General features: G+C 37.3%; 1 protein-coding gene across 1 annotated transcript in view; it reads right to left on the minus strand.

Annotated features, from left to right (window-relative positions):
* Positions 1-18,348, minus strand: part of crybg2 (crystallin beta-gamma domain containing 2) — a 52,466-nt gene extending 34,118 nt beyond the window's left edge. Inside the window, exons 1-3 of the mRNA XM_044052798.1 lie at positions 18,018-18,348; positions 4,606-4,696; positions 2,214-2,369 (exon numbers count right to left, since the gene is read on the minus strand). Coding sequence (XP_043908733.1) covers positions 2,214-2,369; positions 4,606-4,696; positions 18,018-18,208 — 438 coding nt within the window. The 5' untranslated portion in view covers positions 18,209-18,348. The remainder of the gene's footprint in view (positions 1-2,213; positions 2,370-4,605; positions 4,697-18,017) is intronic.
* Positions 18,349-25,321: the final 6,973 nt, after the last annotated feature.

Below are 25,321 nucleotides of genomic sequence, written 5' to 3' on the forward strand. Positions count from 1 at the left end.
GACGCGTGAAATTCCGGCTTGACACTGACACATTAATGATCAATTTGCACAATATATGATATCTTTTTGCTGATGTTTAATATGCCGATATATCAGGTGTGCTTGGGCCAATAATCAATACTGATATATACTGTATATGATTTTCACTGTGCCCAACTGGAGAGGTCATTTTGAGGTCAAGCAGCCTGTTCAGCCTAAAGTTTTAGTCATTATTCACATTGGGGATCTTATGTTTGGCAAAGTAAACAAAGAAAAAAGTTTTTGTTTTTTTTACAAAATGAGGGATTTTCGTTTTGTTTTTTTAAAAAAACTATGCAAGTTTAGAAGAAGCCGCTACATGCTTCAAATCACAGTATTGTGGGTCTTAAAACCATATACTTTGTATGTCAATTAGGGTTGTTCGATCACTGTAAATGGCAATATCACATTCCACTGCTTTCGTTGTTTTTCGGCCAATCAGCTGCTCCTCACAGAGGAAACACATGGCTACTTAATATACAGCTGCTGCTCCTCACTGTTACTGCTGCTTTGAGAGGCTATGTGTGTGTTTTTTGAAGACGGACAAGGAAAAACATAAGATAGGAGAACTACATCGTGGCTGTTGCACCGCAAATCTTTGGCTGTACTTCTTAACGAAGGCAGACGCTTCCGGTCAGACTTTATGCTAACGCGTTAGCATTTAAGCTAGCGCACTTTCTCCAGAGTTTATACGCAAACGGATGGATTATTTAGTCCCGAACGAGAGTGGCAGGACCTGAGAATAACTGGACACCTGGAGGTGAACAGAAACAGTCGTTCTGAGATGACGACATGACGCCAGCGATGAATAGAAAAGAAGAAGAAAAAGCACCCCCGAACCTCTTATTAACATTCTATCTTCTTATGGGGTGAGTTTTCTTTAGCGAAAGAAAAATGATCTGCAGAAAGAAACAAAACACCTGCGTCAACAGAAACACGCTGCAAAGCGACGCAAAACCGGAAACACGCACAAACCCCAAAAACACAAGCAGAAACGAGAACGGGGACTACTTTATTATTATTATATTATTATTATTATTATTATTATTATTATTATTATTAATAAAAGACCTTTATTAAGAGGTTATCCGACTGCGGTCAAGCTGTCCGACACTCGTTTCTCTGTCAAATTAGCGACATCCGGTTTTCAAAATAAAACACTCAGATCACCGTATTTAAACGTTTGATAACACATCTCGCAGAGTGTCAGAGAGCTATTAATCGGACATAAGAATCTACACAATGTACTGTATACATTGATATCTGATAGTGTACTTTAAACAAGTTGTACAGTACAATGTTTGAAAAAAATTAAAATTCAAAGTCAGATTCACTCTTTTAATACGAAATTATTATCAACTTTGAGATGTAATAAAATCATACTTTTCTACGCCCAGAGCCAACTACTGCCAAATTGAGACACTGATCATGAAAACTGTGTTGTTACAGGAGGATAACTTCTTTTAATAAAGTAAGAATTAAGTAGAGCAGTCCCACAGACCCACTTCCGTTTCTGAATATGCTTGTGTTTTGCGGTTTGTGTGTGTTTTCGGTTTTGCACTTTGTTTCTTTCTGCAGATCATTTTTGTTTTGCAGCGCGTCTTTGTATTTGCATTTTTTTTGTTTTCATTTGTGATTTTGAATCTGCAGCATTTGTGAATATGCAGCTTGTTTCTCCTCCTGCAAGTGTTTTGGGTCAGTGCCATGCGTTTGCCCCCGTCAGCCACCGTACAATGATGATATGGTGCCGATAATATTTGAAACACCTAGAAGAAACTTACCAATGACTTACCAAAGACATTTCCAGCACATGGTATTGTTTCCTACATATATACATATATATATATATATATATATATATATATATATATATATATATATATATATATATATATGTGTATACATAAATATTACATTAATAGTTAACATGTTGTTTTTTTGCCAAAAATACTTTAAAACAAATCCCTTTAAGATTACCCTGAGACATTTTCTGGATAAGAAATATCACCTTGAAAAAAACGTTGCAGAAAATTAAATAGATATAATGAGAATTTGGAGGTTGAGAACTATGGACTTTACACTTAACTGCGATGAATTATTAAAAACAAACAAACAAAAAGTTGCAAATATAATGTGAGGAAATGTTATGGTCACATGTCACTTTGGGAAAAATACAACAAGTGAATGATGTTTACCTCGTCATCTTCATCAATATCTGAGTTGTGGAGTCCGTGCAGGCTCTTAGACATAGTGTCTCCATTACTCCTCTTCTTCTTTTTAAAACCAAAGGAAAATGTGGCAAACCTTTTGGGCTTACGGAGGTCCATCTCTGAATAGCTGATTTCTTTGCCCTGAGAGGGGGACAGAGGGATGAAGAAACAAAGGGAGATAATTAATATAGTGTATAATGCAAAAGGCAGAATTTCATGTAATTCAAACTAGTTGATGACAGCATTTACAAATATTGTGTCTGAATGTGATGATCAACAATTACTACATTTCCATATTCACTTGTTTACGCCTGAAGTAAATGGGTTAAGGAGTTTAGTTAGACTTTAAATAAACAGCAAACATACCTCACCATGTTTTTTAAGCTGGTGCCAGTTATTATTATCATTATTAAGCTGCTTCTAAAACCCTCTTCTGACAGTGGTATAAGAATGAGATGATTGCACAAGGAAAAACTGCTCTACTAGAAATATTACCAAGAAGAGTTGACTCCCTAACTTCATTCCAAGCAGTAAAAGCTGCTCCACCCTTAAAAAAAATTAAAGACTAGTAGAACACGATCTACCAAACCTACGAGCTGCCGGCTCAGACACAGTGGAGTGGAGGGGTTTTGACAGAAGAGCAATGTTCAAACTTTTACTGCAAATAAAAATATGCAGCCAAAATAGAAGCAGAAAACAAAGTTAAAAAGTGACTAAAAGCTTTTATTTATTACTTTTTTTATTATTTTTTTTATATACATGTATAATTATATATGTATATATATATGTACATATGTATGTATATATATATATACATATATATATATATATATATATATTAAGTGTGTTGTTGATGGCAGACATTGATTGAGATAGAAGTCTCAATCAATGCTGAACCGTGATGACAAAAGGCAAACAGAAAACAAAGCTGTCCGTCAATGTCATCTGACAGATTTGAAACTGGGTGTGTCTCCAGGAATTCTTTCCTCTCTGATGAATAGTTTGGAGAGTTTAAAAAGGCTAGAGAGGCAAAGTGTGTAAGTGGTAGACAGAGTAACTGGCACAGTGTGTTACACTACAAAGGGTCAGAGATAACAAAGACAGTCGGACTTTGACCTTTTCACTGATTTATATGAATGTGACGCCAATGAGTACTGACCTTTATTTTGCATCATAATATAAAACAATGTCCTGCGTGGTTTAAGATGAAATTTAAACTTGTAACCAATAAAATGTGACTTTTTACATGTATTCCTAGCTGTCATAGCTTTCATCCTAAAAAAAACACAACATTTGAGGTAAATAATGTTTTTTTTATAAAGATCCAGGATACCATATATAATATAGTTAAATTGTATTTAATTTGATGGTAGCAGAATTATCACACATAGATGCTCATTGGCCCCAGACCCTGACTTAAATCTGCTCTGCTGCTATTAGGAAGAAAGAAAGACAGACAGACAGACAGACAGACTATATCTTTATTTTTCTGTGAAGCCTCAGCTACAGAGTAAAGTGGTGGCGCCCTCTTCTGGAGAAACTGTCAAGTATCACATCTATAAACACAGCTACTGTAAAGACAGAAGCAAAACAACTATCTCACCAAAACAAAAACAAAAAACAAACCACGTGCAGGAGACTTTGTAAAGGTTTGGATCTGCTACTTATTTGGTGATGTGGCGCCCCCTAGTGGAGTCCTGGTGCACACAGTTCACACTCACCCAGCTGTGTGTTTGTTTGAGGAAGGAACTCAGTCTGAACGATATGATTGTGTGTGGTTGAATAATACAAATGTATATATATGATTGTGCGTCTCTGCATTGTGCAGATTAAGAGCTATTTGCAGGTGAGGTTATTTGTTTTTTGTTGTTTTTAAATTAACAGCGTCTTTCAAATATGAAAATATGTCATATTACTGATAGACATTCCTTATTTTCACACTCGTGAAGGACACATGTGAGAACACACACACACACACACACACACAGTCGCACATTAACGTGCAAAATTCAACTTTCCTACAAACTAATGTCACAGTTAACATTGACATATTGATTTTTTACAGTATTAATAATTGAAACTGAATTAGTTACGTTTAATAAATTGTTCACTGCACGTCAGGAAAAAGTGGGTTACAACATGTGAAAAGCTTTTATCACCTGACATGAGGGCAATCCCTTCAAAATAAAAGCTATAATTTATTCATATCATGTTCCAATGACCTAGAAACATTTTGAAGCCTCGTGGGCAAACACACACACACGCACACAAAGTCTGGTTTCCAAGACTTCAGAGGACATTACATTGACTTACATTCATTTCCTGTAGATTTACTCAAACCTTAACCATAACTATTACTGTCTTAACCATAACTGACCTTTGACCTGGATGTGGTGGCATAGAGAGAGGTCCTCTTGTCGGCATCCCAGGCTTCTCCATCCTCAGCTGTGTGGTTGGGCTCAGCATTACTGAGGGCAACACAAACACACAATTTTAAAGCAATATTTAACCAAAAAGACAATTTCTTTTATTAACAAGTTCATATACACGTACAAATGCATGCCATTAAATAAACTAATGTAAGTGATGAGTATTTAAATGCACAGTAGGTCATTTCTGCCACTGATGGTCTTTTAATTAAAAACAATAAGAGACCTAGTACTACATTATTAAAAAGCAGCGTGGGATCAAATCAGCTGTTGTGTTGTATGGTTCCCCTGTGAGCAGAGGTGATCCTAAACTCTCGGGGGGCTAATGACACGTGGCTAATGAAACACTGAATTACGGACCCTCCTGGTTTATTTAACTCCGCAGAATGGGAGCATTTCAGCAAGCCGGTAAAAAACAGAGATAGTAAGACAGGCAACGCGTTGAACATGTCGAACATGTCGAACATGTCGTCTGCCGCTGCAGTCTACTCTGCTGTATTTCACATGAAGTTGTGGTTGAGAATGAGGGGTTCAAGTATTTGCTCTGTGTTTTATTACTTCATGTAAAACACTTTAAATACCCTGAGGCTGTTGTAAAGGGCTATATAAATAAAGACTGATTTATTGATTATATAACATTAGTCATGTCATTCTTATATATAGATATTTTAATGCTGGGGTGTTATATATTATTAAAATACACTTCTGTCATTATTCAATTGTACTTTGATGTTTGGGTGCTGATTCCATATGTATTGTATTGCAGTTCTCATTAGGGCTGAACAATAATTCGAAATGTTATCAAAATCACAATATGGAGGAGGAGTAATATTTCAAATGACCATTTTAGATCAAATACAATTAAATAACCTATGCACATCTTATTCTACACACTGAAGAAAACCTTTTTGTTTCTCATAGATCTGCACAATTATCACACTGAACATTTTAAATGTTATTGAAATCAAAAGAATAATAAAAATGACCATTCCTTCTTATATAACAAATCATGTTGCAATTTAAGTCCAAATAATAGCAATTAGATACATTTTAAATATATTCAGCCCTCGTTTATTGCAATTCTACATTTATTACTTTTGTATTTTTCCATTGGTGATTTTTTTTGGATGAAATTGAATATTAACAATGTGTGATAATATCTACCACAAATTTCGATTATACAGGGTTCTTACAGAGCCTTGAAAGTCTGGAAAATGCTTGATTTTAAATATAGTGTTTTCAAGGTTTGAAATGTGCTTGAAATTTGAGCACTGTCGTGGAAAATGCTGGATTTACTATATATTGACCAGTGTCGTAATTAAAAATTAAAATAAAATGAAGGCATAATGTTTTTTTCTCCGCCGTCTCGTATGAGTGTTGCTCCCCGTGTTTTCTTTCCTTGCACACGCCCCTCACCTGGCGATTGCGTCAGGAATGATCCAGAACTCCTTCGTTTTTCGTTTATCTCATATTATAATGTCACTTTGAATGAATGTTCATTCATGTTCGCCTTTGTAAGTTACAACACATTCCGAGTTGTGTGTTATTGACTTGTCGATACAAAGAAATAGTATGCTAAATTGACGCTCATTAGCCCGTTAGCAATTAGCTGGTCAGCTAGTTCTCATTCAGTCATTGCATCAAATGCATGTCGTTAGCTAGATAGCATTAGCTCGGGGCTCTCAAGTCTCACACACTGAGCGTGGCAGTCACGCGTGTCGGTCTTTTGTCACGCACTCCCGCCACACATTGTATTTCTCACGGTTCAAAAAAAAAAGATAAAATAAAGTTATCTGTTGCGCGTGCGCCGCTATCGCTATGGAACCGGGAGGAAAGTGTTATCATACAAATGTGCTTGCCTGTTTACTCCTGAGCGGTGCTCACTTTAGTTGATACTCCATCTTGTGGCCAAAAGGATAAAGCACACCTCTCTGTAGGTGCTACCTTTCATCAGAGAAACTGGAGCACAGATACTATTTTGTGAGCTACAATACATAAACACTGGACATAATATCCTCTTAACATTTGAAATGAAATCACTTAAAAAAATACATAGGAAGGGGTGTGGCTTATTCTGTTATCATTTCTTCTCCTTACACTAGTGTAATCATATTTCCATCATCTGTTGTTGTTTCTTTTCTTTTTGAAATAATAATTTGAAGTGCAGTTGCAGTAAATACCGTTTCATTGTTGCATATAGTCCATTTTAGTCAGGAAGTTACTTTTAGTTGTAATATTACATTTTTAGATTTAATGTGCAGAAGTCTTAGGCCACCATTACATTGGTTGTTTTAGCAGTGCTATAACGACAATAGAGGATAATTATTTCTATTTCACTTTACTGGAACACATCCAGAAAATATGTATGCGGTTTTTTGTTGTTGTTTTTAATAAAAAAAACATCCTCTACAGGTGTCAAGTATTTAGTATTTAGCGCGATCTACCCTTACACTTGAACAATAACACAGCTCTGTTAATACTGGAGTCGAACCTTAATTAATGTTACTGGTCAATCCTGTGTTTTGTCAGTCATAAAAGATTATTCCCTTGCTGTGTAAATTGGGTTGTCATATCTGCAAAAGAGCAACAGTAAAACATAAATGAATGTAAACAGAGAGGATTATTTGTCATATATATGTGTATATATAGAGTTTATTTAAAGCTTCAGGTTCCTTGAAAAAGTTGATATTTTATCTTGAAAGTGCTGGAAAAGTTTTACTCTTAAAAAGCTGTACAAACCCTGATTATAATTTATTATTAATTGTGTTGTATTCACTAGGTAATACACCTAGTCACATAAAAATGACAATAACAAAGGTATTTAAATAAATTCTGAGTGCAGCAACTCAGTAGTATCGACTTAAATAAAGCAAAACTGAAGGATACAAATCTTGAGATAATATCCCACAAGCAGTGTTAGGGAGTCCATGATTTCTGTTTCACATCAAAACTAAAGAACAACCTGTCCCCACGTCAGTCTCGTGACAGACCTCTTTCCTCCAGTCATGTAAATTTACTGCAGAAAGACAGTCTGATATTTGCATATATTTGTTTCTTAGTTTCATTGAGCCAGAATATTTTAGATTTTTTAGATTTGTATGTTTGTTTTTTGAGAGGCCATCTCTCTATGCTGCCTCTGCAAACTCACTGGCTGCTCAGACGTCAAGGGTGGGGCTGATGTTTTGCACAAAAAGCCATTTTCACAAAACAATGGGGTTTTTTTTCTAACTCACTAACTCATGAGAACAGAGACTCACACAAAGTCACTCAATCACATTCATCCTGAGGTCGATCTTATCACTGATGCAATTTAATATGAAAACTATTCCCTGTCTTTTGAAAATATTTTTTCTTTTATTTTCAATATGCATTTTCCACATGAATGTTTTTCCCACAACTCCATCCTTTGAGTATTGTTACGGAAGAAAAAAAGAGGATAACATGCTGCCTGTCACAACAAAGTGGTGAATCACTGTCTGAAGAATGTTGAATAGAACCGGCTGAGCAGAGAGTCAGTCTGTGTTTCTTAAGACAAAGATCCAGGTTGTTGGCTTTAGTTTAAAACAAAGATTGAATTATGCATCGGGAGGAAATGTGTGATCACAAAAACAAACAAACATCAAATAGTGTGCGAACAGTGTGATCCAAAAGCCTTTTTGGTGTCAGCTTCACCACAATTGACTTTCCGTGTCCCGTGATGTTGGCGTCAGTGTGCAGCTCAGCAGGGTCTCAATAGTCATGTGCTGACATCGCATCAAACACACGAGACAAAAGGTGTCTTTATGCACACAGGCGCTTCACCTTTGCACACCTGGGTGAAACAGGAAGCTAAATGACAAGCAAACATGAGCAACAACGCAACGATTCCAAGCCCAGTGTGACTCCGAGACCAAACGTCTGCATAACATATGGACCTCAAGTGCATATTATGTCCCTTTATAACGGCAAAAAGTAGAGGGCGCTCTCTCTGTATATTCACATTAAATAGTATTAGTTCATAGATATGAATATTCTATCTGCCATTATTTATTGAGACATTTAAGGAGGTGTTTTATTTACATTGCATTATCCTGCGAACAAACACACACAAAAAGCACTGAAGTCTAAATCCTCTAAGCTAGTGCTGGCCGCATCATACTGGAAACTGGTGTCCTTTTCACTGCTGCACCATCCACATACGTCCACAGTTAAGCCAGACAGTCCCCTTCCTCTCCTCTGTGCCCCATTTTTCCTTTCACCCCAACCTGTCGAGGCAGATGCTGCACATCTTTGAGTCTGGTTCTGTCAGAGATTTCTTCTTCTGTTAAAGGGAAGGTTTTTTTTCACTGATGCCTCGTGTTTCTCTGCGCTCCATAATATTGTAAAGGTTTCCTTTTTTAAGGGGTTAAGGAGAGGGGACCATTGAAAGACATGTTTCCACAGATAAACATAAAAACAACAGATGCACCTATTCTATAATGTCATTAAAACCCCTGGATGCTGCCAGGAGGGGGGTGCTGTGCTAATCTCAGATCACATAGGGCGATAGGCGGGGTCACACCCTGGACAGTTCGCCAGTCCATCACAGGGACACATATAGAGACAGACAACCATCCACACTCAGTCTCACACCTGTGATCAATTTAGAGTGTCCAATTTACCTAATCCCCAAATCATGCATTTTTTTTGGATTGTGGGAGGAAGCCGGAGAACCTGAAGAAAACCCATAAAAAAGAGTGGCAGAAGTGCCATGTATATCATGAAATAGTCTTGAATAGCAATGAATGTGTTGTGTTCAATTTAAAAAGTCAGATTTGGACCTTAACAACAATTTACTGCAAATGCTGTCAGGCTAAAGTTGTAGTTGACACTTCACCACCTTAGCAGAAAACTCACTCATGCTCATGCATGAAAGAAAAATGTTGAATATTTTTCAAACTGTTAATATTTTGAAAACTACAGTGATATAAATTTCTGGTCATACCACCCAGCACTATTCTGAGCTCACATTTGTTTGTGTTTGATAGAAAATGTGTCCAGAAGAGTCTCTTTTGTTTCATACATGAGAGGCAGAGGATACAAACGGAAACATTCTAAGCATTTTACCGTGTGAATCGTGACATGCCTGAAACTCATAGATAAAAAACACTCCATTCCAACAAAGGCAAACTGCTAATGAAAACTGAGTGTGATAGTAAGACGAGGTGCTAAACTAAAGCGAGTCGGCCTTTACTGAGGTCAAGACATTTGCATTGTATCGACAAACGCGTGATAAAGCTAAACCTACATTCTGCATGCAAATGTTTGAAAACAGTGTCTGCCTCCAGAAGTTAGTGTTCCTCACCGTGTTTGCATAACAACATACATTAGCTTATACTGAAGTTACAGACGTTATGTTATATGGATGGTTATTTGACTTGTGTCAAACTCGAGGCCCGTGGACCACATCCGGCCCACAATGCAACAGTGTTTGGCCCACAAAATAATATGTCTCTCTGTTGCTCCCCCATTGACACTCTTATCAAGTTACCTGTCCATTAAAAGGATTAAACAGATTAAATGTGGACTTTGAGAACACAGCCGCAACCAGAGGGGGGGTTATAAGGGGGCACAGCAGCCCCACATTTGTATTTTGCTGCCTCTCTTTTAGCTTTGTACGTCTAATTCAAATGAGAACAGCATATTATTTATTAGCTAAGATCATCATGGGACTGCAGGCCTGTATGTGCTGTTTTACTAGAATACAGAAGGTGAAACTAAACCGCTGATTTCAATGGAAAACCATTCACAAATTATTAACCGCATAATATTTACCGCTCTTCTACATGTATGTTCTTTCCTGAGTACTCCAACGGGTGTGTATATCACTTTGAAGTGATGCTATTCCATGGGCAAATCAATCAATGTTATTTTATCTTTCATTTCAAATGTAATCTAGGATGCAGGAAGCATCACTGTCATTATACACTTGTTTTGTCATCACATGCTTCATTACAGGCAACAAAAACTATTCTGACCTTTACATCTCTCCAGTGAAAGTGAAATCTCATTCTCTCACAAGTTACTCCACAACTCTTTGATGCCAATATTACACCAATAAATAACTAAATACCGTTCACTGAGACAGAAGTTAAACAAGGAATAATCAATAGCTTTTGTTTGACTGATAATTTTTGGTCAGCTCAACCTTTCTCCCGGCTGTGGTATGCTTTTGGTAATCAATATCCCTGTTTGAGCCACAAGAATAGACTGAATAGATATGAATTTGACCACAATATCAGCAATTTTTACAACATGAAGCAAGAACATGGATTTTACTGACAAAGATCTGAACACTCGTGTCAACAATGGCCAGATAACAGTGAACAAAGCAACATACCACATGAGGATATCTGCACTGTTAAATGAGCCATCTGTCCAATCTCAGCTGACACTGGGGAATTGGCAGAGTAGCCAGCAGGGGGCGACTGCACTGGTCGCAAAATCACACATTATTCTGTCTCGATTTACTACGTCAGTAAACATTTCCCTGATGAACTTTATGGCATGCATTGCCAGCTTTTGGTTCTCTTCAATAGAGCACATTTTGAGGAAAACATATGATAATGGTAGGCACATATGAACTCTAGTTGACCAACAGGTGCTTAGTCGCAGGTAACGGCAACTAAAATAGTTGCTAATGTCCAAATTAGGGCTGCAACATATGATCATTTTCATAATTCTTCAAACCTGGAAATGATGATGTTCTTATTTTGTCCACAAACCAAAATTATTCAGTTTTAATGATTTCTTTGCTAAAACCAGTCAATATTTACATTCAAGAGGCTGAAAAATCTGAAGAAAAAAAAAACACTCAAACTGATTAATCCATTATCAAAATAGTCAACGATTAATTTTGTAATCGAATAATCGTTGGAGCCCTAATCCAAATCCACAGAACGTGTAACACTGATTGATTTGCCCAAAATGTGTTTGATGTTGAACACTTTTTCCGTGTTTGTGCGTCTTTTTCTGTGTTTTGCATGAATGAGAGAAGTGGAGCGAGAAGTCAGTCGTTAGGGGCTGAGTGAATCTCACGCTGCTGAAACATAAAATAGCATTTTAACCATAAGGGAAAACAATTAGTGGATCTACTGCCTCTCTGGCCCAGCATCAGTTATTGTCATCACTCTCTTTTCTAAAAGCCAGAACTGTCGCTTTCATCCTCTTTCTTTCTTTCTTTCTCGGCCCACCTTCTTGGCATTTTTCAAAATCAGGCATTGGGCTGATTTAACCTCAGAGGAGGGGGTTTAGTAACCCTTTAACAAGGCCCAGGTCTTCATGAGGCCCCACCACAGAGTAGTCTGTGCTGGACTATTATTGATAAATGATTGCATTATTTATATTGACTTTGGTTTGTTTTGTGTTTTACGATGGTGGTCAGTAAAATGTCACAAAATGGCCTTAATATTTAACATTTCATATTAATATTTCATATTTTATATTAATATTAATGTGAAGCACTAAGTGCTGATACTGAACATAAATTAAACAAATAAACCAGTTTAATGACTTTGGTTTTTAAAATTTAGAACATATGTGCTCTAAGGGAAGAATCTTCAACAACAAAATAAAAGCAAACATATATTATATATATATCTAAAAAGATCTAGATTTAATTAATAGGTTATAATGTTTCCTTTTTTTATTTTTATTCCACACACTATTGGGACCCCCAGATGCTTAGTTCTCTTATTTTAACATTCAGTTTACAAAGAAACTTCAGCTCAACAGCAGCATTGACCACATGTGTTTGGATGACTCTGGATAATTGTTAATACGAGGTCTGAAAAAAGGAAAATAAAAACACACTCTATACTGTTGTCGGTTGACCTTTCCCTGTCAGCGCAATGCTTCAATTGGAAAAATAAACTAAACTGAGAGGTTTCAAGGATGCCGGTGTGGTGGTGATGTTACATGCTAGTTGTCATCATTACTTTGTGTCTTTTTATCATGTTTAGCACGACGTCTAAACTTGCAAACATGATTTAATCGAGCGAGTCTCTCCATCCACTCAACGTCATCTAATGTGAGCTACATCATAAGATCATCTGTGAAGAGTATCTCTACTCGGAAAAGCTCCGTGGCTCAGTTTATATAACCGCAGTGTTGAGTTGACTCACGTCAATGTAACAGGTTCCACACTCTGGTGACTCATCTAATGTTCTATGTGTCTGAGTAATGTCAGCTATTTAAACACAGCTGAGAGGAGACATCTATAATTGTGACTAAGATGTTACCAACCTGTAACCCCAGGCACAACGATGATGCATGTGGGTATTTGTGAGATTGATTAGCGGTTTCAAAAGCAAAAGGTATGTGGTGTTGCAGGTTTCTCCAAGTACTTTAACTAAGCCACAGAGCCTGACAACACATATATCAGGTACTAAAACTCTGGGTGTGTTTGACTTGATGGAAAAATATACTCTGTTCTGTACTTTCACACAGTAGAGATAACTTTTAATTAAAAAAAGAAATGAGTCTTATATGACTTTGACATCACCTCGAACTGTGTGTGAAACCAAAATACTCGGTGAGATTTATTTCCAACACACTGATATCCTTCCATCTTGGCCCGATAAAACTCCTGGACGTGGATTCAAATGAAATACTTCATTTACAGAACAAACAGATTCAGCCTGAGTCTGAACTCTCACCTGGGACAAATGTCAATGTCAATCAAAATGTCAATTTTTTTAACAGAAACACAAATACCATAGCCTGTGACTCATTAAAACTCCTAGGAAGCAATTGTACTCAGCTACAGTATAAGTGGATATGAAGCCACATTAATAATTACCTACTGTTATTTATCCACTTTTAAAGGTTCAGTGTGTAATATGTAAGTGGAAACAATTAAACCTAATTTTAATTTAAGTGTACAGTATGAATTGTTGTTTTTTTTAAATACACCACAATAAGACTTTTACAATTAGGGTCAGACCACCATGTTTCTACAGTAGCCCACGATGGACAAACTGAACATCTTTTGAGTTTTGATGCTAAGGAACGTCTGTTTGTCTGTGTGTGTATTATTCGCATCTCTCTCGAACCGATGGTCCCATTGATTTGAAGTGCAGTGTTGTTTGGATAAGTAATGCAAAATAGATAAGTTAAATATGCCATTGCACTCCTTTATACCATTCCTTTATTATTGCACTATTTTTTTTCCCACTGTTGCACATTTTACATTTTATGGTTACATTACATTTTATGTTTATAACATTTTCTTGTATTGCTGCTATGTCGAAACAATTTCCCCTTGGGGATGAATAAAGTATTTCTACTCTATTCTATTCTATATCGTTAAAGAAGCACACATTGGCTTTCGCACCTCTACTGTAGCCACTCCCCCTCTCACTTACACAGCACTGTGAGTGTGACAAGGCGCCATCAAGCTGAGGCAGATGATGAACACAGTGCTTAACTTCACCCCACTCCCCTCCGGGAGGCATTACAGTCTCTCCGCACCCGAACCAGCAGGTTCATAGGTCACCCTACTGAACTCTAGCTCTCCCTATATTTCTCCCTATTAGCATAACCACACAATGTGACACTGAAGTCATTTAAATACTGGTTAATTTGCATATATTTAAAAGCACAATCACGATGTTATCTTAGACGATATATCTTGCCCACGTCTAGCGGCAACATGCGACGTCATCCATAAATGTTGCTAAATTTTAGACACTGCACCTTTAAAACTTTAAGTAATCGTCCTGCATGAATCACTGTGAGCATGTTATACGCCGACCTTACTTTACCCACTGTGCTTTCATCTGCCGAGGCACCTCTCGCAGTATCAGCGCATCATTTATGTTCTGCTCTCTGTGCAAACACAGGCTGTCACACACACACACACACACACACACGCACACACACACATCAACAACATGATTACACAGTCCCGGCGTTATAACTCGTGGCTTCTCCACCACCTCGCCTTTGTATATACACACAACACTTTGCTTATAAGCGATGTGACGCCTCAGCAGAGCACCCTGTGTTGTTCCTGTGTAAACACACCAGACAGACACAGTGTTTAATAATAATAAACATATGACACTGTTATTTTAATAACTACTTAAACCGTAATATGTTTTATTATGAAATTATCTCTGTTACACCTACGATTAACCCAATACTCTTTTTAGCCGAGATTACAAGTTAAAGAGATAGTTCAGGTTATTTGAAGTGTGGTTACAGGAGATATTTGCACATTATCTAAAACGACATGTCTTCTTCATTCCCTGATATCCAAATATGTTCACCACTGTTCCATGCCATTAGACTGTAGATAATGAAGCATCCTCAACCTGCACCAAAGTCCATAGAGAAAACGGGCGATTATACATCACAGCAGACAAGAATAGTTCATCCATCAGTACATTTGTGACTTCAGTGTTTGACATTTCTTCAGATTCACTTAAAAAGGGACACAAAATGACCAAATGAGGCAGAAGTAGATCAGCAGCTGCTTTGTCCCCACGTGTTAAAATCATTGATTTTCTCCATGGACTTTGGTGTGGGAGAGTGAGAAGTTTACAGACATCGGTTCTCAGCTGGAAAATGCTGTCTGACCATGAGGTAGAGCATCAGACATATTCTTAAGTGGCAAAAATGCTGCTTTTTTGTGTTGCTACACTTGGCAAAGGAATTGTTGATGATATCTCATATAGCTACACTTGGCTAAACTATTCCTTTAACACTATATTGTACTATTGATGGTTCCAGATCAATGTTGTAGCAAATGTATCCCCGGTCAAAGTTTTGGAAGCAAAAGATAGATGAGGTGTGTATATCAGCTTCATCATGGCAGTCAACTGATAGAAGCATTTGTTTTAGCAGCAATCACTATTTGAGATTTACTGGAAATCAAGGAGCAACCTTTGGAAGATTCTAAACCACTTCCATCCAATCAGGAGTGAGAGACAAAGAGGCGGACCTCTTGTTTTGCTACTTCCTGTTACAGCTTATGTATTATAGCACGTTTTGGAATGACTATTCAAACTCAAAATAACGTTAAAAGGTGTATATTATTTGATAAGAATAACGACTGTAAGCTATTATTATTATCAAGTGTTTTTGCAGAAAGGTTTTGTGAAATTAGTTGCTCTTATTTTGATAGTCAGATTGAAAGGAAGTGGTGCTATGTTAGACTGTTGGTATGAAGAAAACAATCGGCTGGTTCACACTCTTTTGTTTTTAACTGCACAGTTACCCCTCAGTTACACTACTAAAACAAAAAAGACGTATTTTATTTACTAAGACAAGCTACTAAAATGAAAGAACATGAAAAAGTGTAAAGTATCAAGAAAAACCTAATCTTGCATTATTTCTATTTTAAATCCCTGAACCTGTTGTAAATTGTTACGACCGGAAGTGTTCACATAGAACAACAAGAACAACAGCAACAGACAGAAAGTTAACCTAAAATTAGCAAATAGATGAAGTTACTGACTGCAGCTTTAACAGATCAATCAGTTAAATTGACATAAACAATGCTAACATGCGGCAATAAAGTAATTACTTTCTCAAGGTGTCAACCGGTTATTTAGTCATTCCAACTTGATTGATAAATGATGAAATTCCAATTGTAACGTCTTTGACTATAGTTTTCCAGCTCATGAAAGAACTAAATGGTGAAATAAGTGAGAAAGTTCACCAGAGTTCTGGATCTTTTGCACAATTGCACAATGACTGAAAGGAATGGAGTGGATTTCATGGATTTCACAGTCCCACTTTCAACACTATACTGTCCTTCAGTCGAGTGATGCAGACAAAGTACACGCTCAAAAAGACACAATATTTTGTAGAAATCACCCTTTGTATATTAGAAAGTGAATTAAGTCAAAAGAAGGAACTAAATAGGAGCATTTTTGCCCAATGGTTACAGACTCACACACATTCATGTAAATACATAGTGAAATGTAATTATTGTGAACAATTATTGTTCATTTTTGTATATTATTAAAAAAAACAGAATTGTACCTTTTCAGTCTGTACATTTCTGTACCATAGTGTTGTGTGTATATATACATATATATATATATATATATGTATATATACATATATATATACATATATATACATATATATATACATATATACCTATATATACATATACATACATATATACATATATACACATATATATATATATATATATATACACTGAACTTTCACTTACTTGTACTACATTGTCTTGACATACATTTTAGGGCTGCACCTAACTATTGTTTTCATAATCCATTCATTTGTCAATTATTGTCTTGATCAATTGAGCACTTGCTTGGTCTGTAAAATGTCAGAAAATGTTGATCATTTTTTGCCAAACCTGGAAATAACAAATGTCTCGTTTTGTACATGAACCAAAATGAATCAGTTTTAATGATTTAATTATTATATAGAGCAAAGAAACCAGAAATGATTCACATTTAAGACACTGAAAAATCAGATAACTTGTTTAAATTCTTAAAAAAACACTCTCCATTTACATTGTGTGTCATGTATGTTTAATTCTAATGCTTACCCTGGGACAAAACTGCCCTGCCAGAATCAGATGATTTCAAGAAATAGTGCAATATAACATCATTTTCCCCCATGGACTCTATGTTTTGTTGAATCCATGTTGATGTTGTGTTACTTCAATGACTGAGGAAATACTGTAGCCTTCATTCTTCAGGTATTCTTGGTATATTTGATCAGTGAGGAAGATTCAAATGCTTTGGGTTGGGTGTTTTTTTGGCGATGATGCAGTATTTGGTTAACAATTCCTACTGGACACACACGGCACATTTTGATATGTCAGTGTGCCACAGTTATCTTGTTCTGTGCCCCATGAACATTTTTCTGAACCCGCCCCTGGAGAAACAGCCTCAGAACCTGAAAAGTTGCCTCGAAATGTCACGTTTTGAACCACGAGTTGGACATCTAAGTGCAAACTCAGACCAAACATTTCAGTTGGGTACCTTGGGTTACTTTTATTTTGAAAAATTTGAAATAAGATTTTTCTTTTTACAGTATTATTACCTTTAAAATGTAAATGTTATGTATTTTACCTGAAAAGATGGATTTTAAATGACGATTATTTCTTTCAGACCTTTTATTTGTGGCCATCAGGAACCAGAACTCATTACAGTCAGTCATTATTCTGAAGCCTGAACTGAAATACAGGTTCTTAGGTCCACAAACGTATTAGACAATATCAACATCATGGGGTTTATTATGAAACAATGACAATGATGTGCAACTAAACCACACCTTGAAATTAAAAGTGGAGCATCTGACAGACAAAGTCTCCCTGCAGCTCTATATGTTGCATATACAGAGAAGAACTCACCCCAGCGCCTCCAGGCTTTCGTTCCCCGCCGCATTGACGTTCTTCGACTTCGTCTTAAACTTAAACAACTTGAATTTCTTCTTCTCTTTCTCGGCTTTGCTCACATCCTTCACCGGCGACGCGTCCAGGTTGGCCTCGCTGCGGGAGAACAAACTTTTCAGAGACTTTCTGGATGAAGTCTTCTTCGCCATCTCTCCTGGCTCCGAGCGATGACGCGACACTGACGGCAGAGGCTCGCACTCACTTCCCCGCGGACGCTCGTGTCATTAAAAGCCGACGAAAGCGGTCGCAGCGTGGAAGGAGAGGTGAGGAGCTGCACGGCTGTTGACGGGTGACAGACAGCTGCAGCACAGGTCAGGTGGAGCAGCAGCAGCAGCAGCAGCGTCACACCCACGACACACACACACACACACGCCCACGACACACACACACACAAACGTGTCTTTATGTCTTAGTGAGGACACCTAATGCATTACCTAACCCAGGGGTCTGCAACCTTTAGCATGAAAAGAGTCCATTTTGTTCTCCCTCCACCCAAATACATTTTATCTGGAGCCGTAAAACCTATGATAAAGATAAAATAAATAACGTTTTTTATTTTATTTTAGATTGAATCACTACAAAAAGGACACACATCGCACATGAATTGTTCTTAATTAACGTCAGACCTTGTGCTGACAAAATTAAATGTGAAAACACATAATGTGTCAATCAAAATGGGTCAAAGGTCACAAATGCTTTAACTTTCTCACTCACTCAGGGACCATAATTGACGCCAATGCACCTGTCCTCATTGTTCACCTGTCATAATCATTCACCTGTCATCGTCATTCACTTGTCCTCACACTGGAGCCAAAAGATTGAGTGTGGCAAAGTAAATAAATAATTAAAAAAAATAATAATTAAAGAAATCTAGATATCTTTCGATATATGTAGATGTCAAAATAGGGTTGAGTTTAAGTTATTTGGTTTTATTTTGCTCATTTGCACATCTGTTTTAAAAACCAATTTCAAAAGTGAGGATCAACTTTAGGGAAATAGACGTTCTTAGGATTTATTATTGCTGGTACAATTGGAACAAATTACACAAGAGTGTCTGCTGAGTGTTGGCAAGGAGGATAAAAGGAGACCAGACTGTAATATTCTGAGCACTTCTCACAGAGTGAGCTCCATCTTGCAAGATTAAAACTTTGATTCTGTCTCCCGATCATTGGCATATTTTCTCCTATCATGGTTTAATTCAAGTACATTATCACCTCACTTAGTGCTTCACTTTGAATATGAAAGTGCAAATGAATACTAGCAGGAATGAGGGTAACAGAAATGAAAGAATGTGACATAAATGCATGCGTTCAGCAGTGAAACTTACGTAAATCCAGCTGTTTTATGGTTATGAACTGAGCAAAGCTTTGCTGCCTCCTAGTGGCTGTTGTTGTGGAAAAAAGGTTTTCATGTGCTTTGCCCATGGATGTAGTATAAGAATGGATAGAGCACCGCCCCCTCTGCATTGAAGACAGTTTTTCCAGTGGTCACTTGTGGTACTGCAACAAAAAATACACCTGGAGACATGGACCTAGGATTTTTATATTCTATTTTTAATTCATAGAGTTTTATTTAAAAAAATAACTGGTCAACCCTGAAAAAGCCCTTCAAATTTGTGGGTCCCAGACAAAATGTCCCCACAAAATCAAATGTCCTCACAAAGGTTTTTTGGACCTCACAAACAAGCACACACACACACACACACACAAACCTGTCTGATGATCACTCCCTGCTGTTTGAACAGAACAAAAAAATGACTCAGGATTATGATCCTAACCCCTGTTTTTATTTGTTTGCTTTTCTTCTAATGACTAAATGAATGAGTAATTAGACCGTGTGCATTTCAGACACCATTGTTTATTTGTATCTTTCTTTTTAAACATTACTATAGAACGACATGATTTCAAAGAGACTCAGGCCTTTCAAGTGCCAACCAGGTTATCTTATAATAAAGGCTCAACATAGATAGAACATAAAGCACCGTCAACCACAGGGTAGGTGTCCAAATGGTCCCAGGGCAACTGCCAGCATATTATGGCCACTATCGGTGGTTCGTTTGCCACTTACTTTCCACGATGTGGAGGAATTCCTCTGTCTCAGCAATTAGTCGCACATCTGTTTTTTTGACAATCAACGCAAAGGATCGCAACTATCAGTCATTGTTAATAAATTGTGCCGTGACACCCAGGTAGCTTTTGTTTTATCGATGGTTCCCTCGCTCACCAGAGGTAAACAAACTTGCCTTAACTGTGTTAAATTATTTTATCGCGTGTTGCAAAGAAGGCTTTTGGTGCAGCAGTGGTGAGCTGAGTTTTTAGGGGCTTCATGGATGTCATTGCAAAATATAAAGACTGGCTCTCTTGGGCCCCCTTGTTGCCGCTGCACGACATTACTCATAAAGGGGCCCCATTAAATGACATGTGAACCTTCAGGGATTTTGTTTTTTTTAATTTGAACTAACTAACTACAAAAATAAACAAGTCAAGAGAAAAGAAATTCTACAATAATAAGTCAGTCCTTTGCTGAGTTCAAGAGTCAGACAAACAACCTTGTTGCTGTGACTGAAACACTTTGGAATAATAACTTTTTGCCAACGTTTGAAAACAAAAATTTAGCCATAACATAGATAGATGGATGGATGGATATGTTTGCAAGAGCCCATTCTGCTCCCATGTCATGTGCATACATTCACTCCTGCACGTTTGTCTCATCAATTCCACTTTTCTGTAACTTTTCGTGCAGTGAATGCACCAAATACGGTTAATACCACTCCTTACAGAGCCAGATCCTGCTCAAACCTTACACTCAGTGACATGTTTTTCTCTTTTGACCAACCTTTTTTCAAAATATGATCCAATCTGACAGGCAAACTCCCGTCATATTAATTCTGAATTAGACATAGAATTACGTATAAATACTTCAAATTAATCAAATAGTTGTTTAATATTTAATTTCCACTCAGTTATCATCTGCTCACGGCAATACTGAAATCCAAGAGGACCGGTGGTCACTATACAGTTAAAAGAGATTAAAGGTCTTATTTATTTACTTTTAAATGAGTGACAGGACACATTTTAAAGCATCGTGAGCCTATGTTATGTATGAACCTCAGCAGACCTGAAGTATGACATGCACGTGGCTGTTTCTACCTCACGATGGCGCTACCAGCTCATTCAAAGTCAATCACAGCGTGTGTTTCTGGCTTGTTTTCTATCTCTTTATTAATGTGAACTTGCTAAATATAAATGATTACTTACATTTAACCTTTTATACCATGAACCTTTAGACCTCTTTTGCTGATTGCTGCAAAATCATAACCCTGTGTTATTATTAACTAGCCCACTCCCATGTACAGTAAATGGCCTTTTGCAGCTGAAAAGTGGAAGTCAAACACACAGGGACTAAGGATTTGAAGCAAGGTGATACTTATTTATGTCATTTTATCATAAATAATGCCTTTAATGCCATCATGTAAGTTAAAGACATGCAACTACGGAAGAAACAACTGCCGTCTGTTTTTGAAAAAGAAAGTTGAATCTTTTAATGCCTTATTGACATTTGGTCATTGGACCTATAGCTGTAGTTTAAGACTGAAAGTGAGTCACAGCATTGGCTCAAAGTCCGACCCTGTTGTCTGTGTTGTATTCAAACTAAAAGTCATGGGATGTTCAGGGTTCATCATGAAATGAAACACACATCTCTTCTAATTTACAAACAAAAGGAGAAAGGTGGTTATAGCCTAGAGAAAATGCACTGTGTCTATGCTTTTTTTATTTGATTTATACTTAGGGTATGACGGACTATACAATAATACACATAAATATGGCAAATTGACCTTTTGAGTTTACCAAAAATAATTTAATCTCATCTTTCCTATTATGTCCTCTTGTTTAGGAAGTTGGCCATTTATGTTTTACACTTTTTTTTAGCCACCCTGTCTTTTTAAATATTTATCAAGTAAACCAGCATTGGCTAAATGCTACTTTTGTGATGTGCAGCACAATAGCATTTAAATATCAAAAGTACTTTTGCATGACAAAATCAATAATCAATGCAATTAAAAAATAAAAAAGGAAATGAACAGTTTTTTCAATCTCTTTTCTTAGAGATAAGAGTTGGAGCTAAGACTGTATGTTAGCAAAAGTATGTGGAACATGTGTTACCTTTAGAAAATGATTAATGATGACACATGTGTATGTTCCCTGTACGCTGTACAAAATCTTCCAAAATGTATGCAAGCGATGACGCCAACTGATTTCAACATGGTGCTCACACAGTTTTACAATGTACGGCTCTGATTCACCTCCTAAAACGTATGGTGTGACGCAAACAGGCGAGCTTTGGACACCGTGTTCAACTCACAGTGTAACACCCAGTTTGTGAGTGAGTGAGTGAGTGAATGTGCACAAGGAAAAGAGTGATAGGGGATTCTCTTATGTGTCTTTTCCATGGAACAGTTCTTGCATTACTCGGCTCGGGTTTCTTTGCATTCCCTATTAGGGAAAGTCCCAAGTGCTTTTTTAGTAGCTGCTCTGGTCGAGGTTCCAAGCGACCTGAGCCGATACTAAAATGTGATGTCAACAATCTGCCGGCCACTGATTAGTCATCACTGGACGTGTCGTGGGCGTGACATCCAACACAAGAATCAAGCCCACCGTTTTTAAAAAGACGCCTGATGGCTGCCACCGTACAAACGCTGCTACTTTACCATTGCCACTACTAGCATTGCTATCAACTGGTATTGCTACCAATGGCTAACAACGGCTAGCCCAAAATACGTTTACTTTTCTGATTTCTGGTGACGTCACTCCCACTTACGACATCGGATGTAAATGGAACGCAGGCACAGCGTTTACCCATAATTCACAGTACCTCTTCAACGCGGGCGGGGTCGTCATAGCGCGGCTGCTATGCTGCCATGACGACGCTCCGTCCAGCTCTCTCCGGACCCTCTCAGCCATGAAACACAGGAACGTCGGTGTTTTTCCGAGCAGAGTTGAGGGGAGGGGTGTTGCCCTTTTCTTTTGTCTCTCCTCCACTTCCTGTCTCTCGCTCGTACACACTGAATCACGGTTTATGTCTCACTCGAAAAGCTCCACTAAAGTGTTGGTAAATTTCCTTTAAACGTCACGTTTAATGTCATCATCAGTGATTTGCAACTGACCTACTTTTATATTCTTACTTTCAGAAGTAAAAGCAAAAAAAAACCTTTTGGTTGCAAAAATGTGAATCTGAAGAGAGCAGTGTGTGTTTAATGGAAAATGATTTATTTGAAGATAAAGCAAAGAATACTGACTAAATTAATGTATATTAAAGCAAAAGGAAAGAAAGACGGGATTCCTGTACTGTAGAGGTCTGTAATATACGCCTTTCTTTATAGTTTAGACTATTTTACTGTTGGGTATTTTATATACACCAGCAGTGAAGGAGCATTAGCAGTGTTTAGCAGTAGCTCATTTTACAATAGTTTGAATGTAACATTTGTTTACATTTAAAGGTTTAATGTTGCAGGTCTGTTCTGCATTACACATGGAAGTCATATTATTATTATCATTATTGTTTTTTTAAAATATATAGTAAAGAATATTGATTAAATGAATGAATGTTAAGGGCCACATGGTTGGTGTAGCAGTTAGCTCATCTAATAATATAATCAGAATCATTTTTACAGTAGTTAAATTTTTTTTTTTAATTATGTAATCAAAAACCAGATTATGACTTCCCTAGAAAATTCCATTGGCATCTTGTAATTTGTACCAGAGAAAACTTCCTGGTAAAGTGTCGACTAGATGAGCAGGAATGTGACACGGTGCATGCAAATGTTCACGTCCCCTTTTCCAGTGACTTCATGTTTGTTAACACGGTGTTTGCCTGGCAAGTTCAAGGACTTCCTGTTGAATGTTTTTACGGCATTGGCAGAGGGGAACTACCTGTGTGTGCAGTGTGGCTGGTTTTTAAAGAAAAAAAAATATTGTCAAATGTCAAATACAGTGCATGGCAAAGAGAGCACACACGTGCACGTGAATGGATCAAAACACACACACGTGAATGGACAAAATGTAACGTTGGTGACAAAAATCTTTGAGTATTATTATTTTATGACAAAAACTGGTCTTTTAGAAGTGGAAACTGTGTATAATTTGAGTATTGAAAAGTAGCCTGAAACATCAAAAGTGTTCTGGCCTGTCTTACACATTATACATAGGCCTACTTTTATTTCTTTTAATTGTTATTTTGTTTTTTTTCTTTTTACTTATTTATTATTTTGCCTCTTATCCCATTTTTGAATAAAACATATTTTAGTAAATATCTTTTTGAGAAGCTGTGTCAGCCTTATACTATATTGTATTTGTGTTAATTAATGTCTTATGATACAATTATTATTCATCTCTGTGTTCCTTTTCTTTTTTGTTTGTATCGTTTTAGTTAGTTAGTTGGTTTAGTATAGTTTCTTTATTCGTTTGTTTATTCATCTGAACGCCTTTGTCTTTTCCTCTTTCGTAAACTGGTGAGATTTTTTCAGCTCCTTTTTTGTGTGTGATCTATTCTGGCCTTACTGCTTGAGCTGTATATGCTGGTGTGTGTGAGTGCGTGTGTGTGTGTGTGTGTGCGTGTGTGTGTGGTGGTGGTGGTTGAAGGGGTTTAAAGAAAGTGCAATGTGTTCTCTTGGCCACGGCCTCTCGAAGCATCAAACAGGATGTTCAGCTGCACGTGAGCACTGTCCTTTCAGTCGATGAGCCAAAAGCCAGACAAACAACAACATTGTTTTTCTTAGCTGTCATCATATGTGGTGTGTGTTATATGTGAAAGCAGATGTAGTCTGTGCAGACAACGTCTTACCTCAGATTTGCTGCAGTGTCATCATAATGCACGACGTAGAAAAACGACTGTTGGGTGCAGCTTGAAGCTCCAGTGTGTAACTTTTGGTGAACAAAAAATGATGAGACATTATTCATGTGCTGTGCCATACGTGAAGTAAAATGTCAAGTGCACACTGTGTTCCATCAGAAGTTGCAACTGGGAGTGATGTCAACTCCGTAGCCCTCCGAGTGCCCTGGACAGGGGTTCGTGCCGGGGTGGGTTTGTCCTGGACACAAGCAAGGGGGGCTTCAAGGAAAAAAAGTTGGGAACCACTAACCCAAACCCTTGGAGTGTGAAGTATATGAGAGGAAGAGGAGGATGAGAGAGTAAATTATCTTATTTGGAATGAATCTGCCTCCTGTCAAAAGTCTGTGGCTGTGATGTATTTACACCACTGTATT

Source organism: Solea senegalensis, linkage group LG20, assembly GCF_019176455.1.
Source record: "Solea senegalensis isolate Sse05_10M linkage group LG20, IFAPA_SoseM_1, whole genome shotgun sequence".
In the NCBI taxonomy this organism is placed as follows: Eukaryota; Metazoa; Chordata; class Actinopteri; order Pleuronectiformes; family Soleidae; genus Solea; species Solea senegalensis.